The 20325-nt window shown below is 43.2% G+C and overlaps 2 protein-coding genes across 2 annotated transcripts; one reads left to right on the forward strand and one right to left on the reverse strand.

Annotated features, from left to right (window-relative positions):
- Positions 1-280: 280 nt before the first annotated feature.
- On the reverse strand, positions 281-5771 carry LOC124015982 (protein Tob2-like). The gene is made up of 2 exons (XM_046331494.1): positions 5583-5771; positions 281-3700 (listed from the first exon to the last, which is right to left on the reverse strand). Exon 2 carries the CDS (start codon positions 3433-3435, stop codon positions 2218-2220), a length of 1218 nt encoding a protein of 405 aa, XP_046187450.1. The 5' UTR covers positions 3436-3700; positions 5583-5771; the 3' UTR covers positions 281-2217.
- Positions 5772-7371: 1600 nt separating this feature from the next.
- Positions 7372-18482, forward strand: LOC124015535 (aconitate hydratase, mitochondrial-like). Its single transcript, XM_046330812.1, has 16 exons — positions 7372-7504; positions 8980-9122; positions 9393-9651; positions 10146-10238; positions 10503-10661; positions 12407-12557; positions 12706-12810; positions 12962-13053; positions 13169-13274; positions 13475-13632; positions 13729-13914; positions 14007-14285; positions 14530-14721; positions 14839-14971; positions 15342-15463; positions 15581-18482. Exons 1-16 carry the CDS (start codon positions 7403-7405, stop codon positions 15710-15712), a joined length of 2412 nt encoding a protein of 803 aa, XP_046186768.1. The 5' UTR covers positions 7372-7402; the 3' UTR covers positions 15713-18482.
- Positions 18483-20325: the final 1843 nt, after the last annotated feature.

Raw genomic sequence — 20325 nt, forward strand, 5'->3', positions numbered from 1 at the left:
AGATGGAATATGAATGAATAAGGGACACAATTAGTAAGATATGAGCACTACTAAGGGGATTTGGTTTATATGTGGAGATTTTTGGTTTAAGTGTATGAACTATGAAGGAACAGAAATCTTACACAAGTTATCAGACTGCCCTTAGAAACAGACTGAGAATGATGCCGTCGGACTCTATCCACCCATTGTAAACATTCCCCTCTGAAGCTCTTCAAAAACCCAATTTAACAAATTACATTTACCTGTCTTTTATTGGACAAATTCTGTACAAGGTACAATCCACATTCAATACTTTATTTTATACATCTTTATTCCCAACTTGCATATATATTTAGTTATCTTTGTAATAACTTCAGCACATAACTAAACAAAGGAAACCTGAAGAAATATATACATATTCCTACTGTTATAACTTCTCTCTCAACTTTACAAAAGTACTTCATTACTTTTGAAAAAACATAGGAAAAATATAGAAAATTTAAAATAAATTACAAATGTAAAAATGACCCCTTCCCTCACAAGCATCACATTTATAAAGAGATCCGACCCAACCCTCCCAACCCCTGGACGCAAAGAAAAATAAACAGTTTGAATGACACGCATATGACAGACTATCACAGCAATTACCAGTGTGAGCACAAGTTAAAGAGTATTTACGTTAGCTTCTACACAGATGTTTATGGGCATAATCTAGAAAACATTCAGATGATGGCTAGGGACACTCCCCCTGCTATCCAAATCCCATTGGAACAGATCCAACATTTCTTAGCAGATGCAGCTGTAACATCATGGTTGGGGGGGGGGGGGGGGATGGCATCTGTAGCCCAATAATATGAAGTGCTGGATGGCTCAAAAGGAAAGGTGGGGTTAGGAGGCTGCTTGAACCCTGGTGACAATTACTGCCCCCTCTATTACCTATATGGAGACAGGGTATCACCACCATCAATTTGAGAATGATCTGACATGGCATCATAAAGTGACAAAAACACAGGTTTAGTTAACATTCATAGTCCTGGAAATGGAAAAGGAAAACATCTCATTATATGATGCTGGTCTCCCACTGGAGCAGCAACTGGAACAGAGATAATTAAGGGCTTAAAGAGCAGGGGACATAGCGTGAGCCTTTGGCTGCAAACGCCACTAAAGCTCTACAGAAATGTGCGCCGGATTTTTGAAGTGCCAGTCTAAAGCCATTGCACCCAAGATGCCAAAAGGTGTTAAAACGTCATTGATGCCCCTGCCTTGCCATCCATTTCCCCTCCCCTTACTCCCTCCCCATCCTCTTTTCCCTGCAGAGTAAGACCCCTCCTTCATAGTCAAAGTCCCGCTAAGCCATTCATCACAATCCCCATTGCTTAGCAGCATCCTATTCCCCTCCAACAACGCCCGTTCACCTTCACACACTGCTGACAGATTCTATGTGCCTGTGCGTGGGTGGGAGATTAGTAGTCATAGCCGAAGACAAAGATCAACTTGCCTCACTTTCACCAAGGTTCGCTGACCTCCCTGGCAGTAATTCTTCCTGTCATGACAGATCCATTTCCTCATACCCTGCACATTAAACCCCCCCTATTGCCAAGCCACTACACACAGGCTCCCTTAGCATGTCCATGAACACATTTCAGAGCTGATGAATGGCAAAGACTGATCCCTTTGCACCAAACCGATTCAGACATGGTGTGTGATACGTTTCAAGGCTCTAGTAACAGGCCCACTATATTCACAATGGCCATAAGCCACAGAAGAGCACATTAAACACTTGTCAGCATGAATAAGACCTCACCAAACCCACACAAACCCCTCTATGCATTTTTGATAACTAAGGCCGAGCAGATTGCAAAGCGCTAAGCTTTCCAAAGCCATCTTACAGGACATTGGCCCTTTTTCACAGCGTGACAGTGGAGTGCAAAATATCAACTGTCATACTGCTGTCAATAGACCAAAGCTGAAGGGCATTTTACTCTGCTGAACATTCAATGAAAACATCTGTGCAATAGGAGGCTGGTTACTCCTCTGGTTAGAGAAACTGTAATCAAAATCCACAACAAAAAAACAGAATATTAAATGATATGGAAATAATCATATTGAAATATATAGTGGAGGTTGTAGTAGTAATAAAACAAATTATACGATGTAGTATCAGTAAGAACAATTTTCCCAAAAAATACTTGAGCATTACTGCCCTACTGCTGCAACAGAAATAATCATAAGAAAGGCTTAGTTGGCCAGCACCACTGGCTGGAAGGTCTGGCTGGGATATTGCAGGTTATACCCCCCTATACCTTCCACAAATGAGGGCTTCTCCATGTAAGAAATCCCACCGCTACCACCAATGGCACCAACAGCTGGACCAGGTGGGGGGCTGGAGAATGGGTCAAATGAGGGGTGGGAGTGGGCGGGGTGAGGGTGCTGGAAGGGGCTTGAGTGTGAAAGTATGAGTGGAGCATCGTTGTCAAAGTATAGGGGCCCTGGGGATGCTGGGTAAACAAACTCTTTGGCATTAGGGGAGAGCTGGCTGGGGATCTGAGCCCCCAGGGAGTGCAGGGAGACTGAGAGGGGCTTGTGTTTCAGCAGCCCTGGGGGAGAGATGTTGGTGGGGGAACGGGCGAGCATCCTCTGTGGTGGGGGCACGCCTACACCCGAGCCGCCAGCCGATCCGGAACCGCCACACTTCTTCATCTTGGTGGAGCCAAATTTTGTTGCGGCGAAACTGGCCGTGGTGAAGGTGATGGGCTGCGGCGGTGGACGGGTGGTGGGCAGGGCAGCCGTTGGCTGCTGAGAGGGGGGGTAAGGGAGTCCCCCACTTGGAGGGGAAGGTGTGGATGTGTTAGAGGAGTGGGCAGTTGGGTTCGTGGGTGTGCTGGAGCTGGGATAGCTGAAAATCACTGGGCAGGATGAGGCTGAGAGGGGTGCGGGTGTGCTGGAGATGGAAGGAAGCAGAACTGGAGATATCTGGGCTCCAATTGGAACAAACACCTGGGCCTCAGGGTTGAACCCTAAGCTCTTGGCCTCCTCTACCTCCATGTCCCCTTTACTCACTCCACTTACTACTTCCACCATTTCGCCTTCTCCACCTAAGCCGGACGGATCCTCAAAGTACAGGACCTTAACGGCTCCATTCTCCCCGATTTGGTAGGACACTTCATAGGGGTCGATCCACACACTCAGCTCAGGGGGGACATTGGCACACACTTCCTCTGTGTCCAGTCCACTTCTCCTGGCAGCTAGCTCCACCACTGGGTCACTGGGGGCCCCTAGGTGCAAGCAGCGGAAGGCAGAGCCCCGCAAAGGAGCTTCAGGGTACCAGTGGCCTTCATAGTGCGACAACAGTATCTGCTCCAACTCTTCCCCGAAGAGGTCAGCACGACGACGGGGCAGTTTGTTGTACAGGTAGGACACAATGAAATTCAGAGCTACCTTTACCTCTAGGTGCATGACTGTACCTGGTCTGGATAGCCAGGTATTCAAATCAGTCCCAAAATTAGACAATACTGGAACAGTTCTCTCTGGCTTGTAGAAGTCTGATGTTTTCTTCTCCACTACATGTACTGCAGGTAAGTTGAAATCCGGCAGAATCTTTAAACCTCTTCCTGGGTGATCAACATGGACAGACTTGATGACCAGGAGGCCAAAAACTAGTCCAAACAGTTGTTTTCAGTTGACAGGTAACAAGACTTGCCAGGTAACGAGAGGAGTCCAACTGGTGGAAAAATAAAAACATGGTGTTAGGTCTAGGAAAGTAAAAGGCAGACCAAATAGGCTAAACAGAAGGGATAATGAGAGAGTGAATGGGTTAGCTAGCCAACGTGGAGGGGGTGTAACAGATGCAGTGATTGAGGTAGAAAGCCATGATAATCTGCTTCTGCCGGATGCTTCACTACTCAGGATTACACAATTAGAGAAAGTTCCAAATCAAGAGTAGGCTGTGGGTGTACAGCTCACATGTAGGCATGTTTTGCATACTGTAAATGGCACGGTACAGGCTACAGTGCATAAAGGACACCATTTCCCACCATGCAGCACTAGTAACGTCATCACAACACGTGCAACACAGTCCACCTACGCACCATAAACATTGCCCAGCAGACAGGATTACCCAGCAAGCTAAATTTAACAACTGTATACTTGATATATGAGAACATGGTTATAATGTATGCATCAAGGACAATGAATGTTATATTGTGAATCAGATTAGGTTGAGCAAAAAATAATATCATTATTGATATGAGATATAGCTACTCTGTTTGCAGGCAGAACATTGCATCGATGGCTAGAAGATGGGCAAGAACAAGACACAATACACAACCTGACTTCCCTTGTCATTTTTACTTGTGTTAAATCTATTTAGAAACTCATTTGGAGAGGTGTGAAACTGTTCAATAGGAGATGTTTGGAATATAGCAGACAAACGTTCACCTTTGACTACATTTAAACCAATGATAATCAAGTTTACAGTACATCTTCGAAAAGCATTAACCACCATAGTCATATCCAATATCATTCAATTTCTTCCCTACAAAGTTGTTCTTATGCAGCTGGGATTTTATGTACAGTACACAGTAAAACCAGTCATGTATCAAAATGGATCCTAGTTGTTAGTGTTGACAATTGACCTATAATGCATATACTGTATTAGTTAATGCAACATTATTCAACCATAAACATATTCGATTGTCATAGTTGTGTCCTACTACTAAATAAGACTACACAATCCAACAGTAGGTTACATGACCTAAGCTGACTGTTGACATGTTTACAGTGCATCACCACCACCATAAAGCACACATCTGTCCACTCATTGTAACAATGTAGCAAGCTTATGCAAGTGAATACTATACTTGTATATTGTAACAGAACACATTCCCCTAAATCATTTATGGGCAGGTAGCCTAATAATAAATAATAGATTAAAGAGAAAACGTAGCAACCCTGGATATTGATGATAAGGGGTGTGAAAACAATGTCTACAATTTGTAGGCAAACTTCGTTAACTCGAGCAAAACAATAGGCAACATACAGTAAAGCAATAGAGTGATGGTGAGCAATGACAGTAGCCTATATGGCTTTGAAGTGCCGTGGTGAAGCCTATCCCAAAGGTCCAATACCTGCTTCTCTACATGATGGCAATTCCACCTTTCACCAATAAGGACACATATGATGCTATTATTCTAAAAACAGGAAGATCTTAAATTGGCACTGTAAATAAATAAGGAGACTAATTAAGTGGTGAATGTTGCAGTCTCGTGTCATTATGTCGACCGATGAGCAGAACTACAACGGCTCAATAATAAATTGGTCCTGACCGAAAACAGGAAGAAATGATCAGCTGTATATGAGAATAATAAATACATCTCGATACGAGTTTGAGTGGTTCTGTCTAAAAATTTAAAAATTATCTAAAATGGATGACTGAACTAATTAGAGTCCGATTCTCAAAAGGCAGGGCATATTTTGAGAGTCCTAAAGCATTTTTTATTCAATCATGAGGATGCACTATCTAGCCAAATGTACGGTTATGGCAGATACATAAAAATGTATGTCAATGCCATACATGTTTATATGCGGACGCTGTGTATACTTACTAATGCAGCTTGTGTTCAGTTCCTGCGGTTTTAATTCCCATATTTTACATTGCATTTGAAGGTGATGTGGCTTTTCAAAGTAGTTGTTTAGAGGCAGATATAATGTGGTGTGTTAAATGGGTATCGAAATGTACTCTCTTCATACGTTCTCCATTTCCACCACAGACAGATTGTCTGCAACTGCCCGAGAAAACTTTACTGTTTGACAACCTTGCGCATTTATACAGGACCATTTCGCACACACCCCCTATTTTGTGACGTTGGTCTGAATAGGGACTACTTTCTTGATACTATTGTAATGTATACTATCAAATAAATTCATACACACCTAGGAGAGAATAGTCGACTTTCAGTAATAAGCCTATAGTTTCAAAATAAGTAAATCATATGAAATAGGTTACGGGTTAATGAGGATTGCAAATCCTGGTAGATATGATTGAACATATTGGTATGAACAACGATGGTAAACAATCAAATGCATTTTCTTTATTTTTCCAACCTATAAGCCACACAATTACATCAATGGTTCTGCAAAACCAGAAAGCGAAATCCTAGTTTAGTTGGCGAACGGATATGTGTAACTCCAAGTAAGTACTGTGCCATCGCTAAAAATATAAGCGGTGATAGCAACAGAGTCTCTATTGGCTGAGAAGGGGGAGGACCCGTATTTTATTGGGCTGTAAGGTTGTCCAGTCAGCAAGTAAGTGATATGACGTTTTGCAGGAGTTGTGGGTAATGTCGTTCCAACCATATAGAGTACAGAAAGACAAGTTTAAAAAAAACAATATTTGCTTGAACTTCCCGCTGAGACTTGTTTAGGGAAATCATTCTGCAGGTGAAATTACATAAGGCTGTAAAGTTACCATGTAAGATTGGCATGGTTTCTACTTTTTTCTACGTTCTCCTCCAGAGTGAACCCTACTTTTCAAACATTAAGAATTAAGAATTGTGTATTGTGTTTATGTATTTTTATTTTATTTTGTATGCTATATTTTTGAATATGCAACAACAATCTATAGCCACATTTCACATAAGGAGAGGGATTAAAAAGGAAAATATGTGGACACACCAGGACAGGTACTGGAAGAAATGTACTGAGTAAAATGTATTCTTGAAAGTAATGGTATATTTTTTTTTTATAGATTCCAAGTTCTCCGTCAAAATACCTTCTTCAGGACCTTCATTATATTACTGCTGTGCCACATCACAGTCATTGTCTTCAGTGGTTTTGTCAGAGTATATATAGGCTACTATGTCAATAATGTATTATTATTATTATTATTATTATTATTATTAATGAATTAATTTGCATTAGTAAAACTCATAGCAGGTAGCCTCATGGGTTGGCAGGTAGCCTAGTTGTTAGAGCGTTGGGCCAGTAACCGAAAGGTTCGTGGCTCCAATCCCCGAGCTGACAAGCTACAAATCTGTCATTCTACCCCTGAACAAGGCAGTTAACGCACTGTTCCTAGGTCGTCATTGTAAATAAGAATTTATTCTTAATTGACTTGCCTAGTGAAATAAAGGTAAAATAAAATAGCTCATTTTAAACTGTAAAAGTGCATCAACTGTATGCTAACTATGTGCATAGTTTATTATAGAGAGCGCATGAGTTTATTATAGGGAGCTGATGACAACAACCTTACAGATAAGTACTAAACAAAAACAACTCAATCATTATGTATATCTTACATTATTGGAACCACTTTGACAATTGTATGGAAATATTATATTTTGAGATTGCGTTATTAGCGTCTGTCGTAAGGATTCACAGAGATATACACTTGTACGCAGTTTTAACACCTGTCAGGACAAAAATAATGGACGCGTTTAAATTAGGGTTCCTGACGTCACCTGACTGCAACACATCTTTGTCAGTGAACAAAATGGCGTCCTATTGTATGACTGTCACTCGGCTTCGGGTAAGTAGAACGTTTTATTTTAGTAAATATATTCAATACTATACATCAAGTACAAATGTTCAGTTAAAAATGAATTACGAGATATTGCTGTCCACAACGAAAAAAATAAAAATAAATCATTAATATTGTAAACAATCCATCTCAGCCGCAATGTCGTTTGGTCACGGTCTCGACTGTTACTAACTAGCGCTCCATGCAACGGCTACAAGTTAGTCTGGGAAGAGTACAATAACGCTTTATCTGTAATGCTGGCTTACAATATGGTGTCGAAATAAAATACATTGGGAGCTTCAAATTGCACCAATTGTCTAGTTGTGTGCAAGGTGATTCAAGGTTACTGAAGTTAAGTGCGCACTTGTCTGTTTTCTACGCCTGATAAACAAATTTAGTCAAATCACGGTGTTGGACAATGAGGCACCAAATATAGAAATGTAACTGAACATGATATGATCTTATGAAAACCTAATGAAATTATCTGAATGGATACTGCCCAATGCTGTTCTGCTACGTCTGTGAAAATATTTGACCAAGGACCTGCTAATATGAGTTAGATTTATATTTGTTTCGGCAAATTAACATTACTGATTTTTCTCAGTTGGTTGTGATATTCCATTTGCTTACGTCTTTTCACTCTAGATAACTCATGTTAGACCGGCTGATTAACATCTTTTTGAGGATGATTGGCTGTGTTGATGCAATGTTAAATCATAGCTAGGTTAGGCTACTTGAGCTGTCACAAAATTGGCTGTGCTAATGTGTAGGGATTAGGAGTCTCCTTTAGGGCTAAACACTAATTTACCCAACACTTAGGCTACTCATTCTAAACTTTAGGTGCTGTGTATTTTGGGAAAATGAGTGACAAGTAGCTGGCTGACAGATTTACTTAGTGTAATGCAATGATCTAGTCTTTACTTGGTTAATCTTGCTGTCAGTCTCCAGTGTCTGAGGTGATGGAACATGAAAGTCACATGGAGATCACGCAGATTGTAGATTAGTCATTTTATGGTATTTTTTTTATTGGGCTTTTGGATTCTTCAACCAGCAAGAACCCATATGTTGTATGTCTTGGGCTCTGTTGATAATGCCAACATGCTTACTTGAAATTACCCCCATAATAACAGAACCTAACACTGAGACTTTATCTTGTTCTCTTAGAGTATGAATCCTATATGTCTCTGTTTAAACTTTCTGGTCATTAGGCTATAGACTTGGTTGGGGGTATTCAACTCTTACCCTACAAGGTCTGGAACCTGCTGGTTTTCCTGATCTACCTGATAATTAATTGCACCCACCTGGTACAGTAATGAGAACGCAGTGGAACTGGCTTTTAGGTCCAGAGCTGAGTTTGAGGAGACTAGGTCCTATGTTTGCAATGATTAGGAACTTTAAAACCCCTGTATCCTCTTCCATGTTGATGAACATGTTTAGAAGTTCGATGTATCATTACTAAAAATGCACCCCCCCCTTTCCTTTAGCTTGTCCTTGGAGAAGGGGCAAGGCGTCTCCATGTTTCTGCAGCCTTCAACGCCAAGCCCAAGGTTTCCATGAGTCGCTTTGAGCCTGGCACCAGCATCAGCTATGAGAAACTGCATGAGAACATCGACATTGTGCGCAAGAGGTCAGTAGCTTCCTTTCCAACCTCACACCCAGCGCTCCTCAGGGTTCCTCTGTTAATAACCACTACTACTATGACATGCCCATTACAACTGTTCACTAAATCCTTTGGCATGTTAGTGTGTAGACTTCTCATGTTCAGCAACACTGGCCACACTGAGCTAACTTTAGATTACAAAGCATTCCACCTAGTGAGTTAACCTTTTTTAAATGTATTTTAGAAGTTGAATTCTAACCACACTGTCCTCCAATCCCCGCCCTCCTCTCACCTCAGGCTCAATCGCCCCCTCACCTTGTCGGAGAAGATTGTGTACGGTCACCTGGATGACCCTATGGGGCAGGACATCGCCAGGGGCCGCACTTACCTGCGTCTGCGTCCGGACCGCGTGGCCATGCAAGACGCCACGGCCCAGATGGCCATGCTACAGTTCATCAGCAGCGGCCTGCCCAAGGTGGCCGTGCCCTCAACCATCCACTGTGACCACCTGATTGAGGCGCAGATCGGAGGCGTCGAGGATCTAAAGCGGGCCAAGGTCAGTAGGGAGCAGAGAACTCGAGGGCCTGTCTAGATGTTTTTGGGCTGTCCAGCTGATTTCTGTTGGCTGAGATTTAGGGTGTTCTACAGAGGATCATCTTTTCCATGGTATCACAAGTTCCTAGGGGTAACCAATTTTTATTTATTTAACTAGGCAAGTCAGTTAACAAATTATTATTTACAATGACAGCCTACCATAAGTATTGCGTTGGGGCCAAGATGACTCAAATGAGAGGTAATGTTGGTTAACTGCTACACACCGGCATCACATTATATTTTTAGACAATGCAAAGCCCTGAGGAATATTAGGCATGGGTGACACTTACTCCATCCAATTGCACAGAGGTCAAATTGAGGAACAGGGATTAAAGGGGAATTAAGATCTGCAGCCAAATATGTGCTGTGAAGGTTATATAAAGGGGACTACCAGCTAAAAATATATTCTCCTCAACTGACACCCCAACCTCTTCTCCCTGGTCCTTTTTAATCCAGGAAGTGAATCAGGAGGTTTACAACTTCCTGGCGACAGCTGGAGCCAAATATGGAGTTGGCTTCTGGAAACCAGGCTCTGGAATCATTCACCAGGTACTGGAACTATACTGGTATAATAAAGGATAACTTGTCAGATTGAGCTGCCATGAGACTAATTTGTATTTGAACAATATCTACTTCTGAAATTAGTCTAACAACTAGATTAGAGCTCAGGAATACTGCTGTGAAACAAGTTGCAGAATGCATTGTTCACTCATGAGATCAAACCTATTATACAATCAGATCTTGACATTATTGAGATCAATAAGTTAAAGGATTGTTGTGCATTGGCTAACAGATTTCACTTACCCTTGACAGATAATTCTAGAGAACTATGCCTACCCAGGAGTCCTGCTGATTGGTACAGACTCCCACACACCTAATGGGGGCGGCCTGGGCTCCATCTGCATCGGAGTGGGTGGCGCTGACGCTGTGGACGTAATGGCTGGTATCCCATGGGAGCTCAAGTGTCCCAATGTGAGCTGCTATGACAGTGTACAACCTCACTACATTCCCTTCACCCATTCATGTCTCTATCTCCTTCCTACGTGTGTGTATGTATGTATGTACAGTGAGGGGAAACAAGTATTTGATCCCCTGCTGATTTTGTACATTTGCCCACTGACAAAGAAATGATCAGTCTAATTTTAATGGTAGGTTTATTTGAACAGTGAGAGACAGAATAACAACAACAAAAATCCAGAAAAAAAGCATGTCAAAAATGTTATAAATTAATTTGCAATTTAATGAGGGAAATAAGTATTTGATTAGGAGCACTCCCCTCTCAATCAGAAAGATTTCTGGCTTCCAGGTGTCTTTTATACCGGTAACGAGCTGAGATTAGGAGCACACTCTTAAAGGGAGCGCTCCTAATCTCAGTTTGTTACCTGTGTAAAAGACACCTGTCCACAGAAGCAATCAATCAATCAGATTCCAAACTCTCCACCATGGGCAAGACCAAAGAGCGCTCCAGGGATGTCAGGGACAAGATTGTAGACCTACACAAGGCTGGAATGGTCTACAAGACCATCGCCAAGCAGCTTGGTGAGAAGGTGACAACAGTTGGTGAGATTATTTGCAAATGGAAGAAACTCAAAATAACTGTCAATCTCCCTCGGCCTGGGGCTCCATGCAAGATCTCACCGAGTGGAGTTGCAAGGATCATGAGAACGGTGAGGAATCAGCACAGAACTACACGGGAGGACCTTGTCAATGATCTCAAGGCAGCTGGGACCATAGTCACCAAGAAAACAATTGGTAACACACTATGCTGTGAAGAACTGAAATCCTGCAGTGCCCGCAAGGTCCCCCAGCTCAAGAAAGCACATATACATGCCCGCCTGAAGTTTGCCAAGGAACATCTGAATGATTCGGAGGACAACTGGGTGAAAGTGTTGTGGTCAGATGAGACTAAAATGGAGCTCTTTGGCATCAACTCAACTCGCTGTGTTTGGAGGAGGAGGAATGCTGCTTATGACCCCAAGAACACCATCCCTGCTGTCAAACATGGAGGTGGAAACATTATGCTTTGGGGGTGTTTTTCTGCTAAGGGGACAGGACAACTTCACCACATCAAAAGGATGATGGACGGGGCCATGTACCGTCAAATCGTGGGTGAGAACCTCCTTCCCTCAGCCAGGACATTGAAAATGGGTCATGGATGGGTATTCCAGCATGACAATGACCCAAAACACACGGCCAAGGCAACAAAGGAGTGGCTCTAGAAGAAGCACATTAAGGTCCTGGAGTGGCCTAGCCAGTCTCCAGACCTTAATCCCATAGAAAATCTGTGGAGGGAGCTGAAGGTTTGAGTTGCCAAACGTCAGCCTCAACCTTAATGACTTAAAGAAGATCTGCGAAGAGGAGTGGGACAAAATCCCTTCTGAGATGTGTGCAAACCTGGTGGCCAACTACAAGAAACATCTGACCTCTGATTGCCAACGAGGGTTTTTCCACCAAGTACTAAGTCATGTTTTGCAGAGGGGTCAAATACTTATTTCCCTCATTAAAATGTAAATCAATTTATAACATTTTTGACATCTGTTTTTCTGGATTTTTTTTGTTATCCTGTCTCACTGTTGAAATTAACCTACCATTTAAAATTCTAGACTGATAATTTCTTTGTCAGTGTGCAAACGTACAACATCAGCAGGGGATCAATTACTTTTTCCTGTATGTATGACCTTTCACAAATGTAGTAATAACTCCCTCCTACCCATCAGGTGATTGGAGTGAAGCTGACAGGTAGTCTATCGGGTTGGACTTCTCCCAAGGATGTTATCCTGAAGGTGGCTGGGATCCTGACAGTGAAGGGGGGCACTGGAGCCATCGTGGAGTACCATGGCCCAGGCGTCGACTCCATTTCCTGCACCGGTGAGGCCTAAAGATAGTAAGGTTTACCTGAACTAGTGAGTAAACTACTCTATGCTGTTTGTTTCAGTTGAGTTCGTCCAGTGGTTTGGTCTTGATTTGGTGCTAGTTTGCATAAACTTGATGTGACTATCCCCACTCCTGGTTGCAGGTATGGCAACTATCTGCAACATGGGAGCTGAAATTGGGGCCACCACCTCTGTTTTCCCCTACAACCACCGCATGAAGACTTACCTGAATAAGACTGGACGTGCAGGTTAGTACTCACAATAAGACATTCCGGAATATTTTTAAAACCTGTTATTTCACAATGCGTTCAACTTTAGTCTCTCAGCCACTGATACACATACAGCATGGACCCTTAGCATTTTTGTTTTCGCTTTTGGACTTTTTCCATCTACTTTCAGACATCGCTGCCCTGGCTGACGAGCATAAGGATGACTTGGTCCCTGACAAAGGCTGCAAGTACGACCAGGTCATTGAGATCAACCTGAGTGAGGTGAGTCCACTCTGTTTTTAGGCTGACATTCATTACTTGTATGTATAGAATATCTTCTCAAGAAATTACATGCATTGTCAATGCTAACTGTTTGTCTGTCTTCTGTCCCTGGCAGCTGAAGCCTCATATCAACGGGCCCTTCACTCCTGACCTGGCCCACCCAGTGTCTGAGATTGGTGCTGTGGCTGAAAAGAACGGCTGGCCCCTTGAGGTCAAAGTGGGTCAGTATCAGCACCAGCAGTCACACAGTATCTTTAACACTCCCTTAAAGTCTACATTTTGCTCGCTGTTAATATTCAAGGAAAGCCCTATAATAGGAAAGTACAGTAACATTTCATTACCATATTTGCAGGCATATTGTTAAAATCATCTGCTTTTCTCATGTCTTTGTTATTAACCTGATTTCTGGTGGTCCCAATAGGTCTGATTGGCAGCTGCACCAACTCCAGCTATGAGGACATGGGCCGCGCTGCTTCCCTGGCCAAACAAGCCCTAGACAAAGGCCTGAAGTGCAAGGCTGCGTTCACCGTCACCCCCGGCTCTGAGCAGATCCGTGCCACCATCGAGCGAGATGGCTTTGTGAGTTCAAACCTTTTTCGGGAAAAAAAAGTCCATTGCCAAACTAGTTGCCCTTTTAATTGATTTGTAGGTACATTTGTTTTTTTTCTCCTTCAGTCTAAGATCCTGAGGGATGTGGGTGGAGTGGTCCTTGCTAACGCTTGTGGACCCTGCATTGGCCAGTGGGACAGGAAGGATGTGAAGATGGGGGAGAAGAACACTATCGTCACCTCCTACAACAGGAACTTCACTTCCAGGAATGATGCTAACCCTGCCACTCATGCGTTCGTCACATCCCCTGAGGTACCAATAATTACCACACACACACTTATATTATGACGTCCACACTATGTCCTCCTGTAACTGCCTTAATAACCCTCTCTCTTCCTATACAGATTGTCACAGCCTTGGCCATCGCAGGTACCCTGAAGTTCGATCCTGAGACGGACTACCTCACCGCTGCCAATGGTGAGAAATTCAAGTTGGAGCCACCCAATGGCGATGAGCTACCTGCCCGTGACTTTGACCCCGGCCAGGACACCTACCAACACCCCCCTGCCGAGAGCGGCTCTGTTATGGTGGACGTCAGCCCCACCAGCACCCGCCTGCAGCTGCTGGAGCCCTTTGACAAGTGGAATGGCAAGGACCTTGAGGACCTGCAAGTGCTGATCAAGGTGAGGGAAGGGGAGAGGTGTATGTCAAGATGGCTATATGATGAGGAAGGCCTCTTCTCATTGTTTGGCTGAGTTCTATCCTCCACCAAGGACCATGGTTGGAATTGAAAGGCCTTCAACGGTGGCTTTATAACTATTAAAGAGTTAGAAACCACAGAGTTGTCAGATGGTTGTTCAGGCATGTGGTGCCACATTTGGATGGCCATTTACCCTACGGTCTGTTTTCTTCCTTCCTGTTCCACAGGTGAAAGGCAAGTGCACCACAGACCACATCAGCGCCGCTGGCCCCTGGCTCAAGTTTCGCGGTCACCTCGACAACATCTCCAACAACATGCTCATCGGAGCAATCAACATCGAGAACGACGCGGTCAACAAGATCAAGAACCGGCTGACGGGAGAGTACGGGGGCGTGCCTGACGTGGCTCGCCACTACAAGGTGTGACAGACCGTAACTGTCAGGACCTATAGAGGCGGTGTACTGTTGGGCTGTCCCAGAATGACAATATTTAAATTAGAATCTGATTCTTAGAAATATTCTCTCTGTTCCCTCCAGGCTAACGGTCTGTCGTGGGTGGTTGTGGGGGATGACAACTACGGAGAGGGCTCGAGCAGAGAGCATGCAGCCCTGGAGCCCAGACACCTGGGAGGCAGGGTCATCCTCGTCAAGAGCTTCGCCAGGATCCACGGTACGCTTAGAGATTTATAGGGGTGTGGTGGGGCATGTGGGTAGCATGAGAGGAAAAGCTTTTGGTGGGAACCTGCTCAATCTGAGACTATCTGTGTTGAGACTGAGCTCATGTAACTATCATGATACCCATTGCACAAAAGGGGAAACGTGGTTAGAAACAAGATCACCCACACACTTTGAATGTGCACATTGTTCTCTGACCCTGACTTGGCATGTAATGGATCTGCCCCGCTGTGGCAGAAGGCCTCTCAGTTTACACAATGGAGCTCGATACGAGCCAATTCTCCAAACTCCCTCTTGTTCCCAACTTTCTTTTTTTCTGTCTTGTTTTCTTTATTTTCTCCTCATTGCCATTCTGTCCTTCTCAGAGACCAACTTGAAGAAGCAGGGCATGCTGCCCTTGACCTTTGCCGACCCCACCGACTATGACAAAATCCGCCCCGATGACAAGATCTCCATCACAGGCCTTGCAACCTTTGCCCCTGGCAAGGTGAGTCATTGACCAGCCAGCCACCCAAATTACCGCCCTCCATATAATGGGGATAGGACTTGGTAGTATGTCTATTTTACACGGATGCCTTACAAGCCAGATGTCTTTCTCCTCAAGCCCCTGAAGGGAGTGGTGAAGCACGGTGACGGCAGCCAAGACATCATCACCCTGAACCACACCTTCAACGAGAACCAGGTCGAGTGGTTCCACGCCGGCAGCGCCCTCAACAGGATGAAGGAGCTTCAGTAACTGAAGGGACCCAGGAGGGGCGGAGGAGCACAGAGAGGCGGACCTGGAGATACTGAGGGGGAGGGGCTGCACAGAGGTGGGAAATGGGCGATAGCAGTCTGCCTAGCGTAAACACACCCCATGCCGCTGTACAGATGAAATGCTCACGCACACATACAGGATTACTGTCAAAGCTCTCCCCACAGACAGGTAGAGCTGTATACGCACACAAGCTCTGACATAACACGCACAAGAACCCTTGTCTTTGTTTCAGCATAGCATTTAAGTGTTCCCGTTCTAGGCAGCACTGCTCCTGTTGGCAGTACTCTGTGTAATCACATTTGTCACGCTTCTTGCCATTGACTGTAGTGCGGCAGTATTCAATTCATTCTTACCTCAAACACACTGCTAGCTCTCCATATCTGGTCTGTAGCTTGAATCCTGCTCACATTCCTTTCCCTGTCATAGTTGCTGTGTGCCTGGACCTCCACTTGTTTCCTCAAACACTGACAGAGCTGGTTAACCCAGTTGCACATTTTAATTCACTGACTGTATCCCTCTCATTCCCAGGATTTGTAACCTTTTTTTAGTTCACTATTGCTGGTGGTAAAGATTAATGTGAATATTTGTTTAGTTAAGTCCACCATAGTTCTAGTGGGCCTCAGGAGCTGCACATTTTTCCTGTGACTGACCTGAATTGATCTGTTTTTGTCATTTGATAAGAGAGCAAGTCTCCTAACCTGGTTACCCAGTAACTGTTCACAGAGTAGACTTAAAGGCATCAATGGAACCATTCGATTATGTGGCCTCAGGACCAGGTTGTAGTGACAAGGTCAATCCTTCTACAGAGTGTAGTGTAATCATATACTATTTTCTTGTAGGGTTTTCCTTTTCTGGTGTTTTTCTTCACCCAAAATCAATTTTAACCCATGGAATTTGGTGTACAGTTTATCACTCATTTGCATTCCACACGTTAACTCTCTACCGACACTTTCTCCACATGCTCTATTTGTTTCTACTTGAGAGCTGTAGCATGAAATTATATTAGATCCTAGCAACCCTTTTCTATGTGTCTCTGTAGGTGGGAGTAAAATGCTACATACTGCTGTGTTGTACTAGTCTTGCCTTTACTTTCCATGTGCGTGTCCATAAATATTAGCTAGCTAATCAGACCGTTGCCTGTCCATATCCCTGTCTGGCTTGGTGCTGCCCCTCTGTCCTTGCTAATTCCAGGGCTCCACGCACAGCTTGAGGGACCACCTCTTACAAAATGAACGCACAATCTAGTGTCCAGACGGCTGTACCTTGTACCTATGTAGTAGTATTGTAGACTCCCGGCCACCCTTTCATTTATACATCCAAATGCTGCACTCCATAGCATCTTAAAGCAAGGGTGTGATTTTTAATTTGAAATAACAATACCATGTAATACCATGTAATTTGAGAAATGTATACCATTATCTGATTCAGGTTATTATATTTGGCAAAGACTCTTGCCATTTTGTATCTACATTGTGTGTTTGAGGATATTGCAGTTAAGTCTTATAAAGTGTGACTGTTTTAAGTTGGCTTTGGGGGGCCATGACCACCTATTCGTTGTCTTCTCGTCACTAAGTACTAATTTACTTTAAGGTAAGTTATAATCAAAGTATTCATGGGAATACTTTGGAGATTGGACTGGCGACTTCTATTAAATCCTTTGGTCATGGTGCTAAGATTAATGTTGCTATCAAATCAACCTTTATTTTAATTTCAGTTTATTTCTCTTATCAGTGATGAGCGGAAGAGCTAAATGTCTCGTTTTTTTTGTAGTTTCAGTAGGGTTTAATGTAAGTAGAAATGCAATGCCTATTTTTGTCCACTGGTATATGGTCTTCATTGACAATCTATTCAGAGGAATGGCAATGACTCTGTCAAACCCAAATGTATTTAAAGGAACTTGGTTTGGGCCTGTGTGTAAATCCTGTAATATAGAGGTGTACATATGCACTATGTAAAATTGAGAGAGGGTGGGCAGTAGCTGCCTGGTTGAATGCAGAGCCTTTCGTTCTCTGATAAACCCACTGTAACAAACTAATCATTTAATCTCCCATCAATTATCTTGTATTAAACTGAAGCCTAAAATAGTTAATCCATTCCCCCCCATCCCCAATTTATGGGTTTCACAACTAGTCAAACCAATAAACATGTGGTTGGAGGTTTTAAATGAAAGGTAAATTATTGTTGAAGCATTAAAGTAGGGTGTACTGTACGTCTCAATGTTTTGTCGCTCTTGGACCTGTGCTGTACAGTGGTCCGTCTTTGTGTTGCACCCAGGTGAATGTTGGAGTTGTCAATGTAAAGGGAGAGACTGGTCAGGTGAGACATGCCTAGGTTTTGTTTTAAAGTTATTTGATGCAGAAGAAGGAACCCCTGATTTGAAACAGGATTGGCTCCAGATCGTTGCAACTTTAACCCATGTTGTATGCGTTTTAGAGAACATTAACCAACTTGTTATACACGGTCATAATCAATACTAATTCATCATTTGCTCAACCTTAACTTTACTAACACGTTGCTGATGAATTCTCTCTGATCTGTCTACTGAAGTTCATGGCCAAAGATGCCTCATGAATATGCTTCATTTACATACTAAAACAAACATAAGTGTTACAAAGGTTTGTCATTCTGTTTTAATTTCTTCATGTCAATGAACCCCATGTTTGAGTACGACGATGACCAGTGTAATGCCAGCATTATTTAAGTTTGTCAATTGTGGCTTTTAATAAAGAGATTCTTAAATTCACAAGTATTTAATGTAGTCTAACTGGACCCGTTCCTTTGTACATTGTAATTCATAAGGATAACAGCCACTCGAGAAGCAGGCTGCTTTGACTGTGACGTAATATACAATATGTGGATCCCTGGTTTAAATCTGAGTTTCTGAAATGCTACTGTAATGTGACAAAGCAAATGCTTAGCTCATTTGAAGTTGTTCTCAGCGAATTCAAAACCTGAACTGCTTTGTTTTATTGGTCTAGCTATTTCTTTTCGATTTTGAAACCCTGTCAATGACTGACTTAAGAATGCTAATTTTTGTTCAGACACTGCAAACAATTAAATGTAGAAACCATTGACGAGCATTAGTTAATGTAATCTCAAGTGGTTAATTCCGCTTGCTTGATTTCCATATTTGTTTTGATTTTAAAGTTTGTTTTGTATTAGCTTTGAATGCTTGCAGTTTTCATAGTGTACAAGATTAAAAATATTTTAGGATATTTCCTGTGGTAAATTAATAATAAAGATGAATAAAATGTTATTTTTGCAAATGTACTAATTGGATTTAATTCAGCACTTTTATAGTTACTGTGACAGTAATGCAGTTAAAATGCTACACAATTCAGCACTGAATATAGTATCCCTTGGCCATAATAGAGGTGGTTTCACAGACAGATTGAGCCTGGTCCTGGACTAAAGTACTTTCAATGGCTATTTTCAGTCCATGACTAGGCTTAACCTGTGTCTTAGTTTTTTTTCATTACAGCATCAGTGTTTTGCCAGTGACTGTTAATGTAGGCTCTAGTGTTATGATTTTGGAGCAGGGCTGTGGAATTGGAAACAAGTCTGAGCCTTTTTGTTAAAACACTGATGTAAGTCACTAGTGGAAATGTGCAATTATGGTGCTTTTCGACTGAGACTTACCCCCCCCCCCCCCCCACACACACACACTAGAGATCTTCATGGGTCCTAAAAGTTGGACGCAGACCCAACTTTTTTGTGAAATCCAATTGGTAGTTAGTCTTGTCCCATCGCTGCAACTCCCCTACGGACTCGGGAGAGGTGAAGGTCGAGAGCCATGCATCCTCTGAAACACGACCGTGCCAAACTTCACTGCTTCTTGACACACTGCTCGCTTAACTCGGAATCCAGCTGCACCAATGTGTCACAGGAAACACCGTCCAGCTGGCGACCAAAGTCAGCTTGCAGGCACCTGGCCCGCCATAAGGAGTTGCTAGAGTGCGATGGGACAAGGAAATCCCGGCCGACCAAACCCTCCTCAAACCCGGACCACGCTGGGCCAATTGTGCCCATGTGATACAGCCGGGCGATGCAGTGCCTTAGACCGCTGCACCACTCAGGAGGCCCAAACACATTTTTTTAAAGGGTGACCCCGCACCCGAATGAATGGACACGAGATCAATCGGACCTAGAGCAAAATTTTGGGTTCAGTCGAACCCATGAAGATCTCTACCCCCACTAGTGGGTCGCCAGTGTTTTCTGTTAAATGTAAGGTCTAGTGTAATTGTGTTTCCTTCAGGAGTGTGACACTAAAGATGGGGTGAGCAGAATCAACAACCCCTGCGTCATTCAAGACGGTTGATTTGTGAGAAGGTGCTGAAGTTCACAGTTGGCCTGTGTTATGTAAATGCCAGCTGAAAAGTATACAGGGCTTGGCACCAAATCAGGCCGGGTCCGCCAGAGCCGCGGCTCATTAAGACCCGGTGCCGGTCTGCGTAGATGGAAATAGACAAGTTTGAGTCTTTTGGGTATACAACCAGGGTAAATCCTCAATGGAAACTCACTATTCATGTGTTTGTATTCTGTTAAAATTGTTTTTTTTTAAATGTAAGTATTTCCCAGGTACATCATACAGA

The sequence above is a fragment of the Oncorhynchus gorbuscha genome, linkage group LG26, assembly GCF_021184085.1.
Source record: "Oncorhynchus gorbuscha isolate QuinsamMale2020 ecotype Even-year linkage group LG26, OgorEven_v1.0, whole genome shotgun sequence".
Classification (NCBI taxonomy): Eukaryota; Metazoa; Chordata; class Actinopteri; order Salmoniformes; family Salmonidae; genus Oncorhynchus; species Oncorhynchus gorbuscha.